The sequence below is a fragment of the Colossoma macropomum genome, unplaced genomic scaffold (genome assembly GCF_904425465.1).
Source record: "Colossoma macropomum unplaced genomic scaffold, Colossoma_macropomum, whole genome shotgun sequence".
Lineage (NCBI taxonomy): Eukaryota > Metazoa > Chordata > Actinopteri > Characiformes > Serrasalmidae > Colossoma > Colossoma macropomum.
Window position 1 is genome coordinate 31,057,294 of NW_023494791.1, and position 17,466 is coordinate 31,074,759.

General features: G+C 37.8%; 1 protein-coding gene across 1 annotated transcript; it reads left to right on the forward strand.

Moving 5' to 3' along the window:
- Positions 1-5,793: 5,793 nt before the first annotated feature.
- LOC118810788 (NAD(P)(+)--arginine ADP-ribosyltransferase 2-like) lies at positions 5,794-10,693 on the forward strand. The gene is made up of 3 exons (XM_036574841.1): positions 5,794-6,007; positions 7,680-7,771; positions 9,848-10,693. The coding sequence occupies exons 2-3, from the start codon at positions 7,706-7,708 to the stop codon at positions 10,652-10,654; spliced, it is 873 nt and encodes a 290-aa protein (XP_036430734.1). The 5' UTR covers positions 5,794-6,007; positions 7,680-7,705; the 3' UTR covers positions 10,655-10,693.
- The last annotated feature ends 6,773 nt before the right edge of the window (positions 10,694-17,466 follow it).

A 17,466-nucleotide genomic window follows, 5' to 3' on the forward strand; every position in this document is an offset into this window, starting at 1 on the left:
ACTGTGTTGGAACTGACCTTGGCATGTTTTTTGACCACGACTTTGGAAATCCCTGACTCAAGTAAATCCTCTATTGTTTTTACAATCCACATGCATCTGAATTATTCTGATTCAGTAAATGGTAAATTTTGAATAAAACAGGCCGTCAAAATCTATTTAGCTGTAATGTCAGATGTAGGCTGACTGTTTTATTAGCAGTGAGTAATCAGATAATAGTTTTATTAGCAGCTAATTGGCAAAAGTCTGATATCTAAATTTGTTCTGTTTCATGCCATATTTTTCTTTAGTTTACACATTTCTCAATTAATGAATGTATTTTGCTGTTGTCAGATCAAAACCTTGTACCTCCAAAATGGTAACTTTATAGGGGGGGGAAAAAACATACTTTACTTTTAATGTAAGTCAGTGAAACCAGAGTTTTTTCCAAGTAATTTTGGGACATTTATTTTAGTATATTTATCATGAAATTTACTCACAATGTAAAGGGCAACAGGCATTTTCAAACTATGCCAAAAACTGAAAAACGACAAAAATGGAGATACGAGGTTTTGTTCAGACAGCAGCGATTTTTATCTCACACCACAAAAAGTGCTATTTCTGCAAAACTGATAACTATGCTATAGTGTTGAGAGTGATGTAGTGGTGTCTTTCTACCAAAGAGACTACAGCAGGCAATCGTTCAATCAGCTCTTGAAGAAAGGCAATCTTGAAGAAGTACAAAATAAACAAGGAGACTTACAGGCAAAGACTGAGAGACTGCGCGGTTTCGAGATGATGAGACCCCAAGAGAACTCTTCACCAGGTTGAAATCGCTTTATGTGAAGTGGATGACGCCAAACGTTAAAACTAAAGAAGAGATCGGAGAGACAGTCATCTTGGAGCAGTACCTAAGCATGGTGAATCCTGAGCTAAGACGCTGGATTGTGGAACATAGCCCATCGTCAGCCAAAGAAGCAGTGGAAATGGCTACCACACAGGGCAGCTGGCGTTAAGCTAATAAAAATGCAGAAAGGGATCAGAGTAGTGGGAAAAGTCGCCCTGAGAAAGTCTTTAAATGTTTTAATTGCAACCAAATTGGACACAAAATGAATGCATGCCTGTCAATGCAAAACAGTTCAGCTCAGCTGTGTTATTTATCCAGGAAAGAGAACAGATTTAAACCTGCTGAAGACACTAAAGAGAATGTTAATGCTGTGAAAAAAGGCAACAAAACGTTTAAAGCTCTTATACACACTGGGGCAAGTCAGACACTTGTGTCAGTAAAATGTGTGCCAAAAACCCATTTAAAACATGAAGCTAAGCTCAGAATGAAATGTATCCATGGAGAAGAGCAAATCTACCCAACAGCAGACGTGAACATTGAAATTAATGGTCAAACTTACCTGTTAAATGTTGGCGCTCTAGGAAAAAACACCTTATGCTGTGATTCTAGATTTACTGGTGTCTAAGCACAAAACAGCTGAAATTTTCACAATCACTAGAATTTAGTCATAGAACACTAGAAGTTACTGCAAGACCTGCCCTTTAATGAAGCCCCTAAAAGCAGGAAGTCTCATAGGCAACGAAGGCAAGAAAAAGTAAAAGGCACGGCCATGGCAGAACCTCTAAGTATGCCAAAAAGTAGCATGGGAGTGTTACCTGGTAACATAAGGGAGCTACAGGAGCAGAATGAGTCTCTTAAACCTCTGTTTTTAAAATGTAGTCAAGGGAACAGTCAGGACAAAAATGAGATCCAGTTCAAGTTGAGGGACAACATTTTATAGAGAATAAAGAACAATGTAGAACAGCTAGTGGTACCTACATGTATGAGGCAAAGTGAGCTTAAAATGGGGCATTCTGAGCCATGGGCAGGCCACTTGGGACAGGACAAAACTCAGACAAAACTTCTGTCCGAGGCTACACCTAGATGTAACAGAATTTTGCAGAACATGCCCAGAGTGTCAATTAACAGCCCCTCGGAAGAAGGCAGACAGGGTCCCTATGATTAACATGCCCATAATTGACGTGCCCCTTTCACGCATTGCCATGGATGTAGTAGGACCTCTCCCAAGAAGCCAGGGCAGCAACTGCTACATCCTTGTGGTCTGTGATTATGCAACAAGGTAACCGGAGTGTTTTGCGCTCAGGAAGGTTAAAACACGCCAAATACTCAGCGCTCTGATTCAATTAATTCTAGAGTGGCTATACCAAGAGAGGTTTTAACAGATCAGTGTACAAACTTTACGTCTAAACAGCTTAAGGATGTCTTCTCGCTGTTAGACATAAAAGGTATAAAGACCACCCCATACCATCCTCAGACCGATGACCTGGTTGAACACTTCAATAAGACCCTCACAAGCATGCTCAGGAAGTTTGTTTCGGAGACTGGTGCCAATTGGGACATGTGGTTGCCATATCTTCTCTTTGCCTACAGAGAAGTACCCCAAGCATCCTCTGGATTTTCGTCGTTCCAGCTTCTGTATGGCAGAGAGGTGAGAGGCCCGCTGGACGTCCTAAAGGAGACCTGGGAAGTGGCATGGCAGCGAGCAAAAGATCAACGTGCTATCACATTTGCTCAAAATGAGGGACAAGATGGTTCAACTGACTGAGATGGTCAGAGGCAACATGGAGGAAGCCCAGCATCACCAAAAGCAATGGTGTGACAAAGTTGCGAAAGACAGAGAGCTGTAACCAGGGGACAGAGCACTCATCCTTCTTCCTACATCTGACACTGGCCTGTTAGCCAAATGGCAGGGGCCATATGAAGTGCTGCAAAAGATCAGTAAGACCAGACATGAACTGTTGCTCCTTGACCGAAAGAAACAGAAACAAACTTTCCACATCAACATGCTGAGACAGTGGAGAGAGGCCAAGCTGAGCACAGCTGAACATTTATGGGTGAGAGCAGTTGGAGATGAGGAGGAGAACAAAGAGCAATATTTCCTAGGTACAGGAGGGACCAGCTTGAGCTGTCACACCTCCGCACTCACCAGCAAAAAGAGCTCATGAGCGTGGTTCCACCAAACGTCTTCAGGGAGGAGCTGGGCAGGACAAATATCATGCAGCGTAACAACCGTCTGCTGAAACTGTATCCAATTAGACAGACAAACTGTAGAGTGCCAGCACACTTGATTCCTGATTGGAAAAGGGAGGTAGAGGCCATGATGGAGCTGGGGGTGATAGAGCTGTCAAAGAGTGTGTGGTGTAGTCCTGTTGTCCTAGTGCCCAAGAAAGATGGAGGCCGACAATTCTGCATAGACTTATCCAAGCTCAATGCCGTATCCGCCTTCGACCCATACCCCATGCCAAGAGCAGATGAGCTGATTGAACGACTTGGAAAAGCAAAACTCCTCATGACCCTGGACTTGCGCAAGGGATATTGGCAAGTGCCACTCAGTTCTGGAACTCATGAGTTGACAGCCTTTCGAGTGCCGTCTGGGCTGTACCTCCCTGTACAATTTCTCTGTTATGCCTTTTGGCCTGCATGGAGCGAATGCGACATTCCACAGGCTAATGGATGAAGTGTTGAAAGGAACAGAAGGTTTTGCAGCTGCATACATCAATGATGTGGTGATATACCGTGCAAGCTGGGATGAGCATGTGCAGCATGGGAAGTGGTCCTGCAGAAGATTGCAGATGCAGGCCTGACAGCCAACCCATCTAAGTGCAACCTGGCTAGAGGCACGGTTCCTACCTAGATTATGTCCTAGGTGGTGTGGTAATGCACCCTCAGGTCAACAAGGTGGAGGTGGTCCGAAAGACTCCGGCCCCAACCACAAAGAGATGGGTAAGGTCCTTCCTGGGTCTTGTTGGCTGGTACTGGAGATTCATTCCAAACATCTCCAGTAGAGCTGCGGCATTGACAAACCTGATCAAGAAAGACATGCCACAATGGGTGAAATGGATAGCAGAATGTGATGCTGCCTTCAAGGACCTTAAAGAGAGTTTGTGCACAGAACCAGTTTTGAGCAGCCCAGACTTCGAGAAACAGTTTGTTGTCCAGACTGATGCATCAGGGTGTAGGTTGGGGGCCGTGTTGCTTCAAGGGGAAGCTGATGCCCTGAACCCAGTCTTGTACATCAGTAGGAAACTGTTTCCAAGAGAGATTAACTATTTGACGGTGGAGAAAGAGGACCTTGCAGTGAAGTGGGCCCTTGATTCTTTAAAATACTACCTGATGGGGTCTGACTTCATTCTTGAGACTGACCATCGTGCATTGTAATGGATGCAGAGAATGAAGAACAGCAATGTTCAGATTACCATGTGGTATTTGTTGTTGCAACCTTTTAAGTTTCAGGTGCGGTACCGGAAAGGTACGCAAAATGTGACCGCAGACTTCTTCTTGTTTATGTGTACTGTGTTTATTGTCCTAAAGTTGCTTTGTTATTGTTTGTTTCATGTAACCCCTTACTAGCCCTGGGGAATGGTCTGGTTTAACTAGATGGAGGCAGGGGCTATGGTGTTAAAATGAGGGGGACCCTGTCTCTACACCGTCACGCTACATGTAAAACAGTGCAGCCTTGAAATCTCTACACCCCAACATTCCACAAACTGTGAAACATGTACAGTCAGCTCCATAATTATTGGTACATTGCCCGTATTAACCCAAAAGTGCTATTTCTGATGACCATTTCTTTCTCTATAAAAGTATTAACCCAACCCAGTGGCTGTAGGACCTGAAGTGGCTGCTTATATTTCTTATTAGCCAGAGCAAGCCCTTCTTTATTAATGTTTTTGTGGCTCAATGTGATCAAGACTTCACACATATCTAGTGTAAAGCCTTTTAAGTGAAGCAAATTTTGTCTAAAAAAACATTTCTTGAATAAAACCATGTGTCACAGGAAAGTTTAAAACAACCAGAGCTGTAGTAAATCTACTTGAAAATGGACATAAACATATTTTGCCTTCATGCACAGTGAGGAGGATGGTTAGAAGAGCAAAAATAGATCATGGTTGGAGATTGGCAGAAGAAAGTAGCATTCTGGGGTCACCAAGGCTCCAGAACTATAATTAGACACCACCTCCATGTCAACAAATTATTTGAAAGGTGTTCTAGAAGGAATTATTTTCTTTCATGTAACTATAAATGTAATTGCCTGAAGTGCACTACATGCTTTTTGTTTTACATAATAGAAACTCATTGCATTATAGCAAAAATGTCTACAAAGTTATTGTTAAACTGGCACATTAATGTAGGCCTGGCATTTCATAAACTGACCAATTAAAGGCATTTACACTCATTACGTTTCAGTCCATAGCTAGTGCTGTCACATGTACTGGCTGTGCAATGTGGATGAAATTGATTCTATTAACATATGCAGAGAACTAAATTGAGTCTCCCGTACTAGTATGGGTAGATTTTGTAAAATTGCTTAGTTGGCTATTTGACAATGAAATCAATACGCATAAGGCATGCAGTGGTTTCTTTTTTTTCTTTTGATCAGTTTTGTCATATGCTGAACCTATGAGGCTTTGTATAGTGTTTTGTTAGTTTACACCAGGCATGTCAAACTGGGGAGGGTCCAAGCCAAAGTGCTGCGGAGATTAGCGTTACCCTCATCTAACACTCTGAGTTCAGTTAATGAAGGCCTTGCTAATTCGCTGTTTAGCTGAATCAAGTATGTTTAATGAGGCAGTGTCTTGAAGTCTGCAGTGTGTTTGCCAGTGAGGACTGGAACGTGACATGTGGTTTACACCATAGATGGTAGGTGCAAAAAAATGCAAATATGTTGGTCACCCTTGAGTCCCAAGTAAAACAAACGCAGAACTGTTAAACCCATCGCTAAAATCAGCATGGCTTTATAAGGGCTCAGATATTCGGTAGTGGGGCTTGAGGATGTATATATGCTGCTGATCAGCTATGAAAGGAAACAACTTCTCTGCTCGTTTCTTTTACTGAACTTTATCTGGCTCCCCTGACTGAATTCATCTCTACAACGTTGGGTTAACTCTGGACACTGAAATCCCAAACTCCAGCAAACATCTGTGAGTTTGAGCACACTTTTAGTAACCATCCCACCAAAAACAGGTCAGTAAAGTGTCTTTGAGTGTTATTGCATGGTAAAAAGTGAAGTAGGGAGAAGTTGATTTGAAGTGTTTTGAGGTTTGTAGTATTGCTTTTGTTAATCTAAACTAATATTTTGCTAAACTATTTTTTTTTAGTTGAATGAAAACAGTTGAATTGACAGTTGAACTGACAAACCATTTTTTGCAGTGTGTTGTGTAAAAGTGTCAAAATGGTCAGCATGGCTGTAATGTGATATCTCATATTTTTCTTTCTCCTGTAAATTTACCAAGGTTTCTGTATATTTAGCTATGTATACACAGTGATGTACATATATAAATCAATAAATGCATAAATCATTAAAGTGCAGATATATCCGCTTACCCTTAACATCATTCTGGCTTATGATTAATGATATTCCCAAACAAAACCCCCGTCTGCTGGTAAATACCGATACTGACACAGCACAGCAGCTGTTCCCAACTCAGCCACTACGACAAGGTGGTTGTGTGATTTACACGTGTCTATCTGTTCCAGTACAATTATAACTAAATCATTTTATGAGTATATTTTTGGTAACAGATAAGGTGGAACACAGCAATATGTCCACATCTGATTCTCACTATGTAAGTTAGAAAATAGCCCTTGATGCTGAATTAGTCTCCCTCTGTAGCCAACAGTCAGCTAACACGGACCATAATAACAACCAACTGATTAAAACAGAAAAATCTGCCACGTTTGATTAAAGATTCTTCGTGGATCACGTATAAAGTAATCATCCCAAAATGATACATTTCTCTGTTTTGCTTCATCTTCTAAAGAAAGATCGGCCACCACATTTTCAGATAAAGGCCTTTCCACTGAGTGTGCTTTTGACCCGGGCCTGACGAATGAATGAGGGGAGTAGGTGAGAATTCCTAACTGCCAACAGTAAAGGCACTGCTTCCCATTTTCATTTGAGTCTTGCCTTCTTTCTAGCTTTGTGCTCTCTTTGATAATGTAATTTAAATGCATTATTAGAGAGTGAAAATGCATATAAGACTAATTAAATTTTAATTATCATTTTTGATGCAATTATTGCATAATCACATTAACAAAAATGTGCTATTCTAGAAATGCATTTTAATTTAGATAAAGCTGCTCATGAAGCATCTAAATCTTTATGTAAATGAAAGATGTCAACACTTGTTTACCAAATGTCAAATTAAAATTGCAGTACTAAATTTGAATTTTCATTCTGAGCTCAGTATTTCACATATGAACGGGAAATTTAAATGCAAACATATAAATACATTGTTACTTTACATATTACATTTTTTGATACTGATATGCTTCCATAATTTATCAACTCGTCCACTATATCTAATTTGCATTTTCATGGGGCCCTTTGGCTGGTGCACAGACCACACACGTTCAAAGGGATTAGCTCCCTCACAGCTCAAAACTATTGAGCACTGCCACCTCTCTGTGGCTCTGATTAGAACTGCACCTGTTCTGTATAATATTTTGACATACTATTTAGTTTTGGACGCAGCCATAGAGAACTGTTGGCACATTGTTTTTTAATCTTTACTTGCCTTGTGCCAAAACTTTTGGAACAGTGGGACACTTTGTGGGGCAGTGTGCTTCTTGCAATAACTTGTGATGGTCAAGTGTCATTGTTTTGTTTATCAAGCCCACTGATTTCATCCTTCAGAGTGTGGCTTGTCTGTCAGAAGCTGTATGAAGATGACCGTGTCTGTGGCTACTGTGCTGTTTCTGATGACCGTTTCTTTCTCTATAAGGAAGGTAGGTGCCATATATATTTACACAGTAATTAAATTACATCTCTATCACTAAAAAATTGGTATGAATTATGGCCATTTGGTACATTTTCATTTTTTTAAAATGAAGTATGTTAAAAAGTACTGGGTATCTCATCCAGTAAATAAACACCTTATTTGTCTGTTACTCTAAATATCTTATGATACTTGTGTGAATGTGCAGAGACTGCCCTGAACACACGTCAAATTCACCGTAAAATCTTTGGTTTCAAATGTGGTCCTGGAAAGAAACACCTTTTTGAATTCTGTGGGACAGACAAGTGAACTCTATATAAAAATGCACAGAAATATGTATAATTTTGTTAAAGGAAACAAATGCATAAATATATACATGATGAATGTAATTCACTGACTGACAAAATGTTGTAACAGATTAGACAAAAAGTCATCTTAGAGGGAACAGGCCCAGGCCTAAGGCATGAAAACAATAGTCCCCACTTTAAATGCCTGATATTAATTTGTTAATTTTCAACTGTGAACATATTGACATACGACTATCTTTTAATAAAAAGTTTTTTTTCCTTAAAGAAAAACAACACTGACTGGACTATTAGGGGCACAGGTGGGCTTCAAATGTAAAACGGACACCTTCATGCCCATTTCAGAATTTTCATCTTTACTCTTTATTATTTCATTATTTAAAAAAATATATACATACAACTTGTCTAATTACATTAATAGAGAAATTGAAAATATAGAATATAATGTTGCATTTTTCAGTATTCAGTATGTCCAACAGAGCTATTCTTAGACTGTAGAAGTGTGTAATAAAACTTTGGGCCCGCTGGTGAACCCTGGCCAATTGTGGCGGATGTCCAATACTGGTGTTCTGATGCAAATTTCTTGACAGCTACACATCCTTTCAGACGTATAGTGTTGAACTGTGTTCTCACACTGAAAAGATGGACAGAAACAACTGTGGATTTAGTCAGATCTTGTTAAAGTTTCAAAATGTACCATTCACTACCCACTATATCTAACTCATAGATGGAAATGAAGCTCCAAAAAAAAAAAACATATTTAATTCATTGTTTCTGTGGTGTCACAAGAACCAACTCACAGCAGTTTGGCCGCACCCACTGAGTGAAATACCCCCTGGTAATCGGGGGTCCCATGTTGGCTATCTACTCCAGTGCTAACTTGTTCGACATAGTGAACTGGCTACAGCACCTCCCTGAGGCAGACCAGTGCTGCATCTCTAGTTAGTTAAGAATACCAAAGACAGAAGCTTTCCGGTTTGTGGGTGAAGCAGCTAAACAATGACATTACCCTGAATTTGTAATTGCGCCTCTATTTTATTATTTTTTTTTTTTAACGGACAGCATAAGGTGATAATAAGTTTATTTTCTGAGACCCCCCACAACTTTGATTTTGAAACATTTAGGGGCTCCAAGAGGTTAATCAGGGGGTCCCTGAGGGTCCAAGAACCAGGACTTAACCTCTTTGACCCCTTAAATGTCTAAAGATAAAACATTGAGGGTAGTTGAGTGTATTTCGCACCTTGACCCCACTCATTCATATTGAAGTTCTAAGGAGTGTTTTAGCTCTGAGTGCTTATCACAGTACAGGACAGCCAATCAGAAGAGAGGTAAAAATGAAGAGCATTTTTAGCAAATAAAACCAGAAATGTTTTAAGTGGACCACAAGGGAAAAAATAATAAAATAATATACATAAAAAATATATAGCACAAAATATGTAGGCCCTTTAAGTACTTTAAGTATGGTGACAGTTTTGGTGGTCTACCAGGTCTTGCACAGTTGTTATGAGTCCCATTCTCTATTTAAAAAAAATGAACATGAGTTTTGGACACTCTTATTTTTTCACATATTTTACTTTATATTTATATCTAATCTCTTCAAAAAATTTCTCCTGAAAAATGAATGAACAATGTTCGTTTTGACTGGAAATTAAATAAATGAAAGGTGGTCTCTGATGTTTGCACAGTACTTTCTGTTAATTTAGACTAAGGTGGGCTTACTGAAGGCTTCTCCACTAACAGTCTAAATGTGTGCCATTGTTGTCCGACTATTTTACCTACAGAGCAGTGGTCAAGTTTGGCCCCTGGACATGGCTGAAAACTCCGTGGATGACTCTTATGAAGGCTGCAGGGACGCCATGAATAGATTAGTGATCTCAAAATACATTGAAGATGAAAAAAAGAACACTCCTGGTTTTGCAGCTGGTTGGAAAAAAGCACTTAAGAACTGCGCAAAAAATGGACTCAGTATAAACCAGTCTGCTGCTATATACATGTATACAGCAGATCCTAAATATATGAAGGATTGTTCACATAAAAAATTTAACAGTGCTACTCGTAATGGAGCAGCAGCCTATCAGTCAGGTGACTTTCAGTTTTACACACTGCATTTCTTTCTGACTGATGCTATTCAACAACTCAAAAAACTCACAAAAAAACAAAGGTGTGTGACCACATATCGCAGAACTAAAGATAAATTTAAAACAGACGTTCTCAAGAAAAAAATTCGATTCGGGTCTTTCACTTCCAGCTCTTTCGACAAGAATTTAGTTCAGTTTGGTAACGAGTCCTGTTTTCAGATTAAAACATGTTTTGGAGCCGCAATAGAAAATTTCTCAGCGATAAAATATGAGAAAGAGGTGCTAATTCCTCCATATGAGACCTTTCTCGTCACCGCCATCAAAAAAAAAGACAAGAAAAAAGATCTGTGGTGTAATGTGGTCTATGAACTCAAAAGTGCTGGTAAGAAGAGCAACCTTAATTGCAAAAAAATACCCAGTGGATCAGCATTAGTGCCATCCTGTAGTGGATTTGGCTGTTTTATTCATAAGATGATCAGAATTCTTAAGACAAAATTAATCCCTTTGTGATTTGTGAAACAAAGAGGAATCACAGGAGCCAGGATGTCTGGAGACTATCTAACTAATCACGTTTATGGCCCCCAGAATTCTTTAAGAACTCTCTCTCAACCTCCACACAACTCATCTTCCTACACCCTCCTCAAACATTTACAGCCCTTGTGTGAGAGGAAGACATCTGGCTCAAGGATCAAGATAAAATATACCCCAACCAGATAACGTGGTCTGCAACCTAATGGACCCCTCTCACCAAATTTCCTTTTGGTAAGCACTCTGAGTGCACTCCTACCTTAGGTCGTAAATTTCTTTAGACTCTTCAGAGACTGAATCTTAAAACCCAGCTTCATTCTCCTGCTCTTTGGCAAATTGTGTGCCATACCTTTATCTTTAATCAAACGCTAAATTGAGTGACTCTCCTCCTAACTGATCTGTGGAAGAATCCCCCTGTGTCTCTGTTAAAATAGCAGTGTGTAACTCAAACTAATATTTCTCCATGCTGAATAGTCAGATGTGAATTCATTTCCTACACTTTGATGGCTGTTTGATGATTTTAAACTGTAACCCAGTTTCTTTCATTGAAATTATTTTGACAGTTTACAGCTCTTTTTCATTTAATCAGTTTTAGAAATCTCATTAGGATAGAAAGTTAGATGTATTGCTGTGAGTCATGTTTGAACCTCATATTTGCTTTATTCTTTTGTAATTATGTTCATTTCTTTTCCTACTTGAAGTAGAACTTTGTAAGTAACTTGTGTGACTTTTCTTATGAAAGATGTTATACTTTGCACACAATGGAGGTTCTTCCATAAATATCCCCAGGAAATATTAATGGACTCAGTATTTCTTTTACTCTATACTTTCAATTAAGCATTGTTTAGAAATGCTATAGGGTGATTAATTTTGGAATCTTTTTGTCTGCTTTTCTTAAGAAATCTCATTTCCTTTTCTTAGTAATGATGTTTCTTTTAGACAGAAGGACTGTTAGGGGTTAAAGTAACCTTATGTAACCAAGGTGTGAAATTAGAGTACTTAAGATAGAATAATCTGTAATTTCAATAGTTTTCTTGTAATATTTACTATTGAAACAGTGACAATATTTATACATGAAAGTGCCTATAATGCTCTTTTACTTAATGCTATACAACTATCAGAAATCTATGTATGTGAAGTTATTTTATGACAAATTTGAGCAGACACCCAGACAAAAAAATTGCATATTCAGTAAATAAAGCGCAAAACCCATTTTCCCCACCTTAGCTCTGCCCACAAGAAGTGTGGTCATATAACCAGGATCTGTCCTGGTGAGAGAAATGGAGAGATGTAACCACCAAGAAAGAACAAAATCTGCAGATTTTAGTTTTAGTTGAACAGCCTAACTGAGCTGCATTTGTTTTCAACTTGCATCGATTCATTCAGGGTTTGATTGGCCAATGATAAGTCATTGCGAAATCTGTGAGCATAGTTTAAGAATCACAGACAGAAGTAAACCAGTGCTGAATGTAAGCCATTACAGAAGTTTGCCTCCACTGCCCGGTGTGAAACTGGGGCCTGACGTCACCAATCAGTGCTGAAGAGTTGAAGAATTGATTTAGTCTCGGCTCTGTGTTACCCTGTCCCCCTTTCAAAGTAAAATAAGGTCAGTCGTTACACCAGAATTTATATTCCGTTCTGTGTACTGCTCAAACACCATAAAATAGCTATTTCAGCTATGTTCATCTGGTGAATCGCATGTCTCTAGTTTCTGTCTGCACACCTATTACTCTATCATTCAGTGCCCATATACCTTGTTATTAATAAATGACTCTGTATTACAGTTATTACTTGTTTGGTTGTGTGTGTAATTATCACAATCCGATCAATCAGTCACTGGCTACAGGAACCCTAACCTGAGATGAACCCAAAAGTAAGTTGTGTTTATGGTGTAAGTGGGAAATAGCTGAATTAAGTTGCCATCTCCCGCTACATCCTTAATTTGTAAATGTTCTGCTGTTTACTGTTCTGATGGTTACTTAAGAAACATCAGTAAAGAGGTCATGCAGATGTAGCACACAGCTCTCAAAGAAGAGTTCTTACAGTATGTAAGTCTCCTGTTCAGTGATCAGTTCTGATGATCTATTTCTGTTTGGTTTTAAAGAAACTGTTGTACTCTCACAAATACTGATACTATAAAATCACTTTCCTGAATGTTTTTATCAAGGAAAAGTTTAAGCAGTCATCGCCCGACACACAAATTTCATACCTCCTAAACATGTAACAGGAAACACAAGTTATATGTTATCATTCAGTACACACTCCAGTCCAGTCAGTGTGGGACAAATCAGTGTTACGTCACAACAGTGATGAACTTCCAGTGGTTCACAAACTCTCCAGAATATGTGGTGAAATGAAAACCAAAAATAAACCAAAAACCAGAAGAAGAGGTCAGATGAGAGGAGGAGGTCAAGGAAAGAAGAAGTTGATGAGCAAGACGATGTATCAACCTCTTTTGTAATCACAACATTAGAATGAAATAAGCTGGGCGAAGGGTTCAGTCAAATCTGATCTGCTTTGATAATCAGAATGATCAGAGAGAAAAGCAGGTCATTCACATCACTGTAGAAAGGTCATTCTTTCTTATGCTGAATGTGCTGAGGGACAATAAATCCAAATGTTCTTTCTGAATTTATTTCTATGTAAATATATTAATTCCATAGAATGTTTGCATTTGATTTGTTTAATCACCCACCATAACTATTTTATGATGTCTTTTTAAGTGATTGTAGAAGTGTCTATTTAATAATCAGTAGTGTTTATGGATTTGATATATTTTTCTATGTTTTCAAAGATAATATTTCACTTAAGATGTTTTTGCCAGAAAAAGATGCATTTTAGTGAATTTAGTTGGAGTTTGGAGATTTATGTTTAAGGTTTTAAAAAAAGCAAGACAGGATTTCAGAAAGTGTGTTTAATGATTGTAAAAAATACTGTATATTAGTGAGATACAGATTACTGGTCTCATACTAGTTAAAGTTGTGCTGAAGTGATCACAGAGCTGAGCTCCACCCGCTCCTAAAAACTGTGCATCCAGAATATGTATATCTTTTTTTCGTCTTAATAGTCTGGAAAAAATAGCAATAGCAATCTGATCTGGATTTCTTTTAATCACTCATTATTCATTATTAATTTCTTTATAAAGGATAGAAGACTTTGTTTGTTCTATAGGCTTCCTGTGCTCTATATGCTTTATATATATATATATATATCATGTCGGAAGAAAACCTTGTATCTCCATTTTTGATGTTTTTCAGTTTTTGACATAATTTGAAAATATATATATATATATATATATATATATATATATATTAATAAACTGAATTCATTCATTAATTATATTCATTTTGACATAATGCAATAGATAATACAAAAACCATAATATTCACAGTGTACACAGTCCCATTTCACACATAAGAAAGGAAAAAAGAGAGAGAAAAGTAATAAAATCAACTTTAAAGGGCAATGCAGTAAGTTTCCACACTTCTTTGGGCAAGTTATCTGCAAGTATCAACATACAGACCTTTTTAATGTCACTTTTACACAGTTTAAAGTGGATTAACTGGCTTAGAGCCAGTAACTTCATGAAGGTTTAAACTGTTTCTCTTATAAACATGTAACCACAGCACATATAACTATATGGCAGTGTTTAATGCAGATACCAGTTTATAAGCAGCCTTGTAATGCTAATTTCCACTAGCACCCTTATGCTGCAATGTTATGCTAGTGCCTAGCTAGTTTGCAGTAACTTATCCTCACTGAGTTTAATGCTACTTATGACATTTCTAGCTTTGAGTGAATCATTGAGTGAATACTTAAATTTACAGCTTAACTCTAAATATAATCAGAGGAGGTTGTCAGCCTGTTTTTACAGGTCTGTATTAGAACTGAAACTCTTCTTGATGAACATATCAGTAAGTAAACTTTATTTCTAATTAAATCTGTCAAAAATAAAAAGTTTTAAATTTATTTAAGGTTCACTGGCTTACAAGATTAATCCGCACTCTGTTGACTAAAAAAATCAGCGTATGTTTTGTTCAACCTATATCAGTTTTGAACTAAAAAAATTGTATGGCAATAAAACATTTCTTTTCTTTCTTTTCTAACCCTAAACAAACACAGATTGTTTCATTTAAACACTTAAAGCTTAACCATTAATAATTAGTCCAGGCAGAGCCGGTCCTGATCTCCCTGGAGCTCTAAGCAAAATTGTGCATGGGGTCCTCCTACCTGACCCTTGAGTCATGTAAACCATTTGCAGTTGCCACACAGTCACACTTGACACCCAAGTGCTCCCACTACAGTCCTCCCTCCTTTAGAACAGTTTGCTCTGTTGCTGTATAAGTAAGTAGACCTATACAGAACAGACTGAGGTACAAACAAACAATATTTATTTAACAGAATACTTTCTATATAATCTTGAAGATAAGCTAATATTAACGTAATGCAAGAAACATAACATAATAAGACATTAGACCCCATTTACTGGGGCATGTGCCCAGTAAAATGTCAGTCGCGGCTGTAAAAGGTCAGTAATATAGCCATGACGCTTTCTGCTTTTTTCTGGATTGCTGAGCAGAACTACAGGACAGAACTACAGCACATGGATTCAACACAGGCACTACATTTCCCATAATGCCCCAACATCTCTGCAAAAGCTCTTCACTTGGAGCCAGTTTCTTTCGGTGTTTCGCCTGGAGTAACGGACATAAATATTTCAAAGAAAGTGACCCACGCCGCAGACGAGGTGATGATAGCTCATGTCTATGTTTTGGCCAGACACTTCTAACTGTATAACCTAGCAAAAATACACGTAAGACCACTAAAGCAAAGGCATTAATTAAATGAGAAAAAGCATCAGTTACGTTTGCCTGGCTTTATTTACGCTAGCTAGTAAAAGGGCCATTGACAATACAAGCTTGCAAAATGAGCGTCACTTGTAGCCAATATAAAAGTAAACTGCTCTGTTTATCCAGCTCGCATGAACTGATGATGCAAAGACAAAATCACAGTTTCACATGTAGTTTTATGTTGCAGAGGAATTATTTCACATGCATATGTGACAATAGTATTAAAATGAAATGTAAACAATTAAGACAATAAATAAATCTCTTCTCATGAAGTGAGAGAGCAGTCAGAACATGGAGAAGGAGGAATACAGAACAGGGACCCAGCTAGCAAACTATACTAGGCCCTCCTCCGGGCCAGTTCCTGCCTGCCTGTAAAAAGTAATCGGCCCAAGTCTGTTTTGGCTTGGGTCAGATTCGATTCTGGTTATTTAAGTGTTCCACGGTCATTAGTACTTATGCAAAAATAATCATTATTTGTTTTATAGTTACTTTTAATAGTTTTTTACTTTTTATAGTTACTGTTATTTTTACTATAATTAAAAATATATTAAAAGTAAATGCAAATTATTTCCTTCACTTCTAAAAACTTTTTGCTACATCTAAATCTACATATATTAACCACATGTAGTTCAACCAGAAGCATGGCATTCGCTCAGATGTAGCCTAACATTCACATTCATTCACACATAGCATCACACAATGCAAACAACCATAAAAAGAAAACCAACTGGCCTAATTCCAATGTAGATTGTTTGAAAACTTTAAAATAAAAACCATGTTGCAAAATAAGGCAACTTTAAAAGTAGTCACAGAAAAACTTTTGTCCGCACGTTACTTATTAACGTCGGACGGCACAAAAACAAATGATTTTTATTTTGACATGCCTTTACAACGGAAGGGCCAGGGTATTGTATCATAAAGAAGACCCCAAGTGACCTTCATGGTATGATGGTAAACTACAACATAGGTGAACACAGCTGAACATTCAATTGTCTGCCACAATCTTAAGAACATAATGTGCATTATCATGTATTTAGCTAGTATGTACTGTATTATGTCTTGTAAAGTCACCAGTTCATAAAGCTTAGCTCTGTTTTCATCTGGATGTATGCATGAATTTCAACATCAGGAACAACTGCTTTAATTATCTATACAAAAATATACAGAACTTGCACACAACACAGACAAAATGGGTAGAATAGCAAGTACACAGGTAAATAAACAGCTACCATACACCAATAAACAGGTGATACCAAAGAAAAATACAAACTAAACTGGTGTGTGCAGTATAACATTGTGCTTGATTAGAGGTAAACAGGTCAATAAAACAAATAAGGTCAAATAAGGTTTTCAAAATGAGTTTTTAAAAATCTTATTAAACAGTACATGATGTGCATTTTTATATTTGAATATATATTTGCATTTATATCTGTGTGCATTTTAGACATTAAATATAATTAGTGTTACCAGAGCTTTTAATTTCCTATTTCAGTCAGGGTTACAGTTCGTTGTGCCACCTGACTTTTCAGGCTAATACACTTCAGACTAATACACCTAATCCACTTACACCCATAGAAACTGTGGTCCTTGAACTTGTGCTTATACTTATTATTATAATACTTACATTTTCATGGTGTTCCTGAGGTCATACCACCTGACATGGTAAACTGAACCATTCTAACGATGACTCAAAAATAATTTTTTAGTAATTTGTGTAAGCGCTACTGACCATGGCATCATGTCATGAAGGTCACTTTGGGTCTTCTTTATGATACAATACCCTGGCCCCTCTTTTGTAAAAGCATGTCAAAATATTTTTTGGTTGTGTCGTCTGACATCTGAGGAAGTAAAAACTTATTGCCAAAAGATTTTTTCTGTGAGTTGAGAAAGTTTGAAAGTTGCCTTATTTTGTAGTTTTCAAAAATACAATCATGCCAAACTGTT

Coding starts and splice junctions, on each gene's coding strand:
- LOC118810788 (XM_036574841.1), top strand. CDS start 7,706: ATGAAGATGACCGTGTCTGTGGCTACTGTGCTGTTTCTGATGACCGTT. Junction 7,772..9,847: donor TTTCTTTCTCTATAAGGAAG/GTAGGTGCCATA, acceptor TTTTACCTACAG/AGCAGTGGTCAAGTTTGGCC.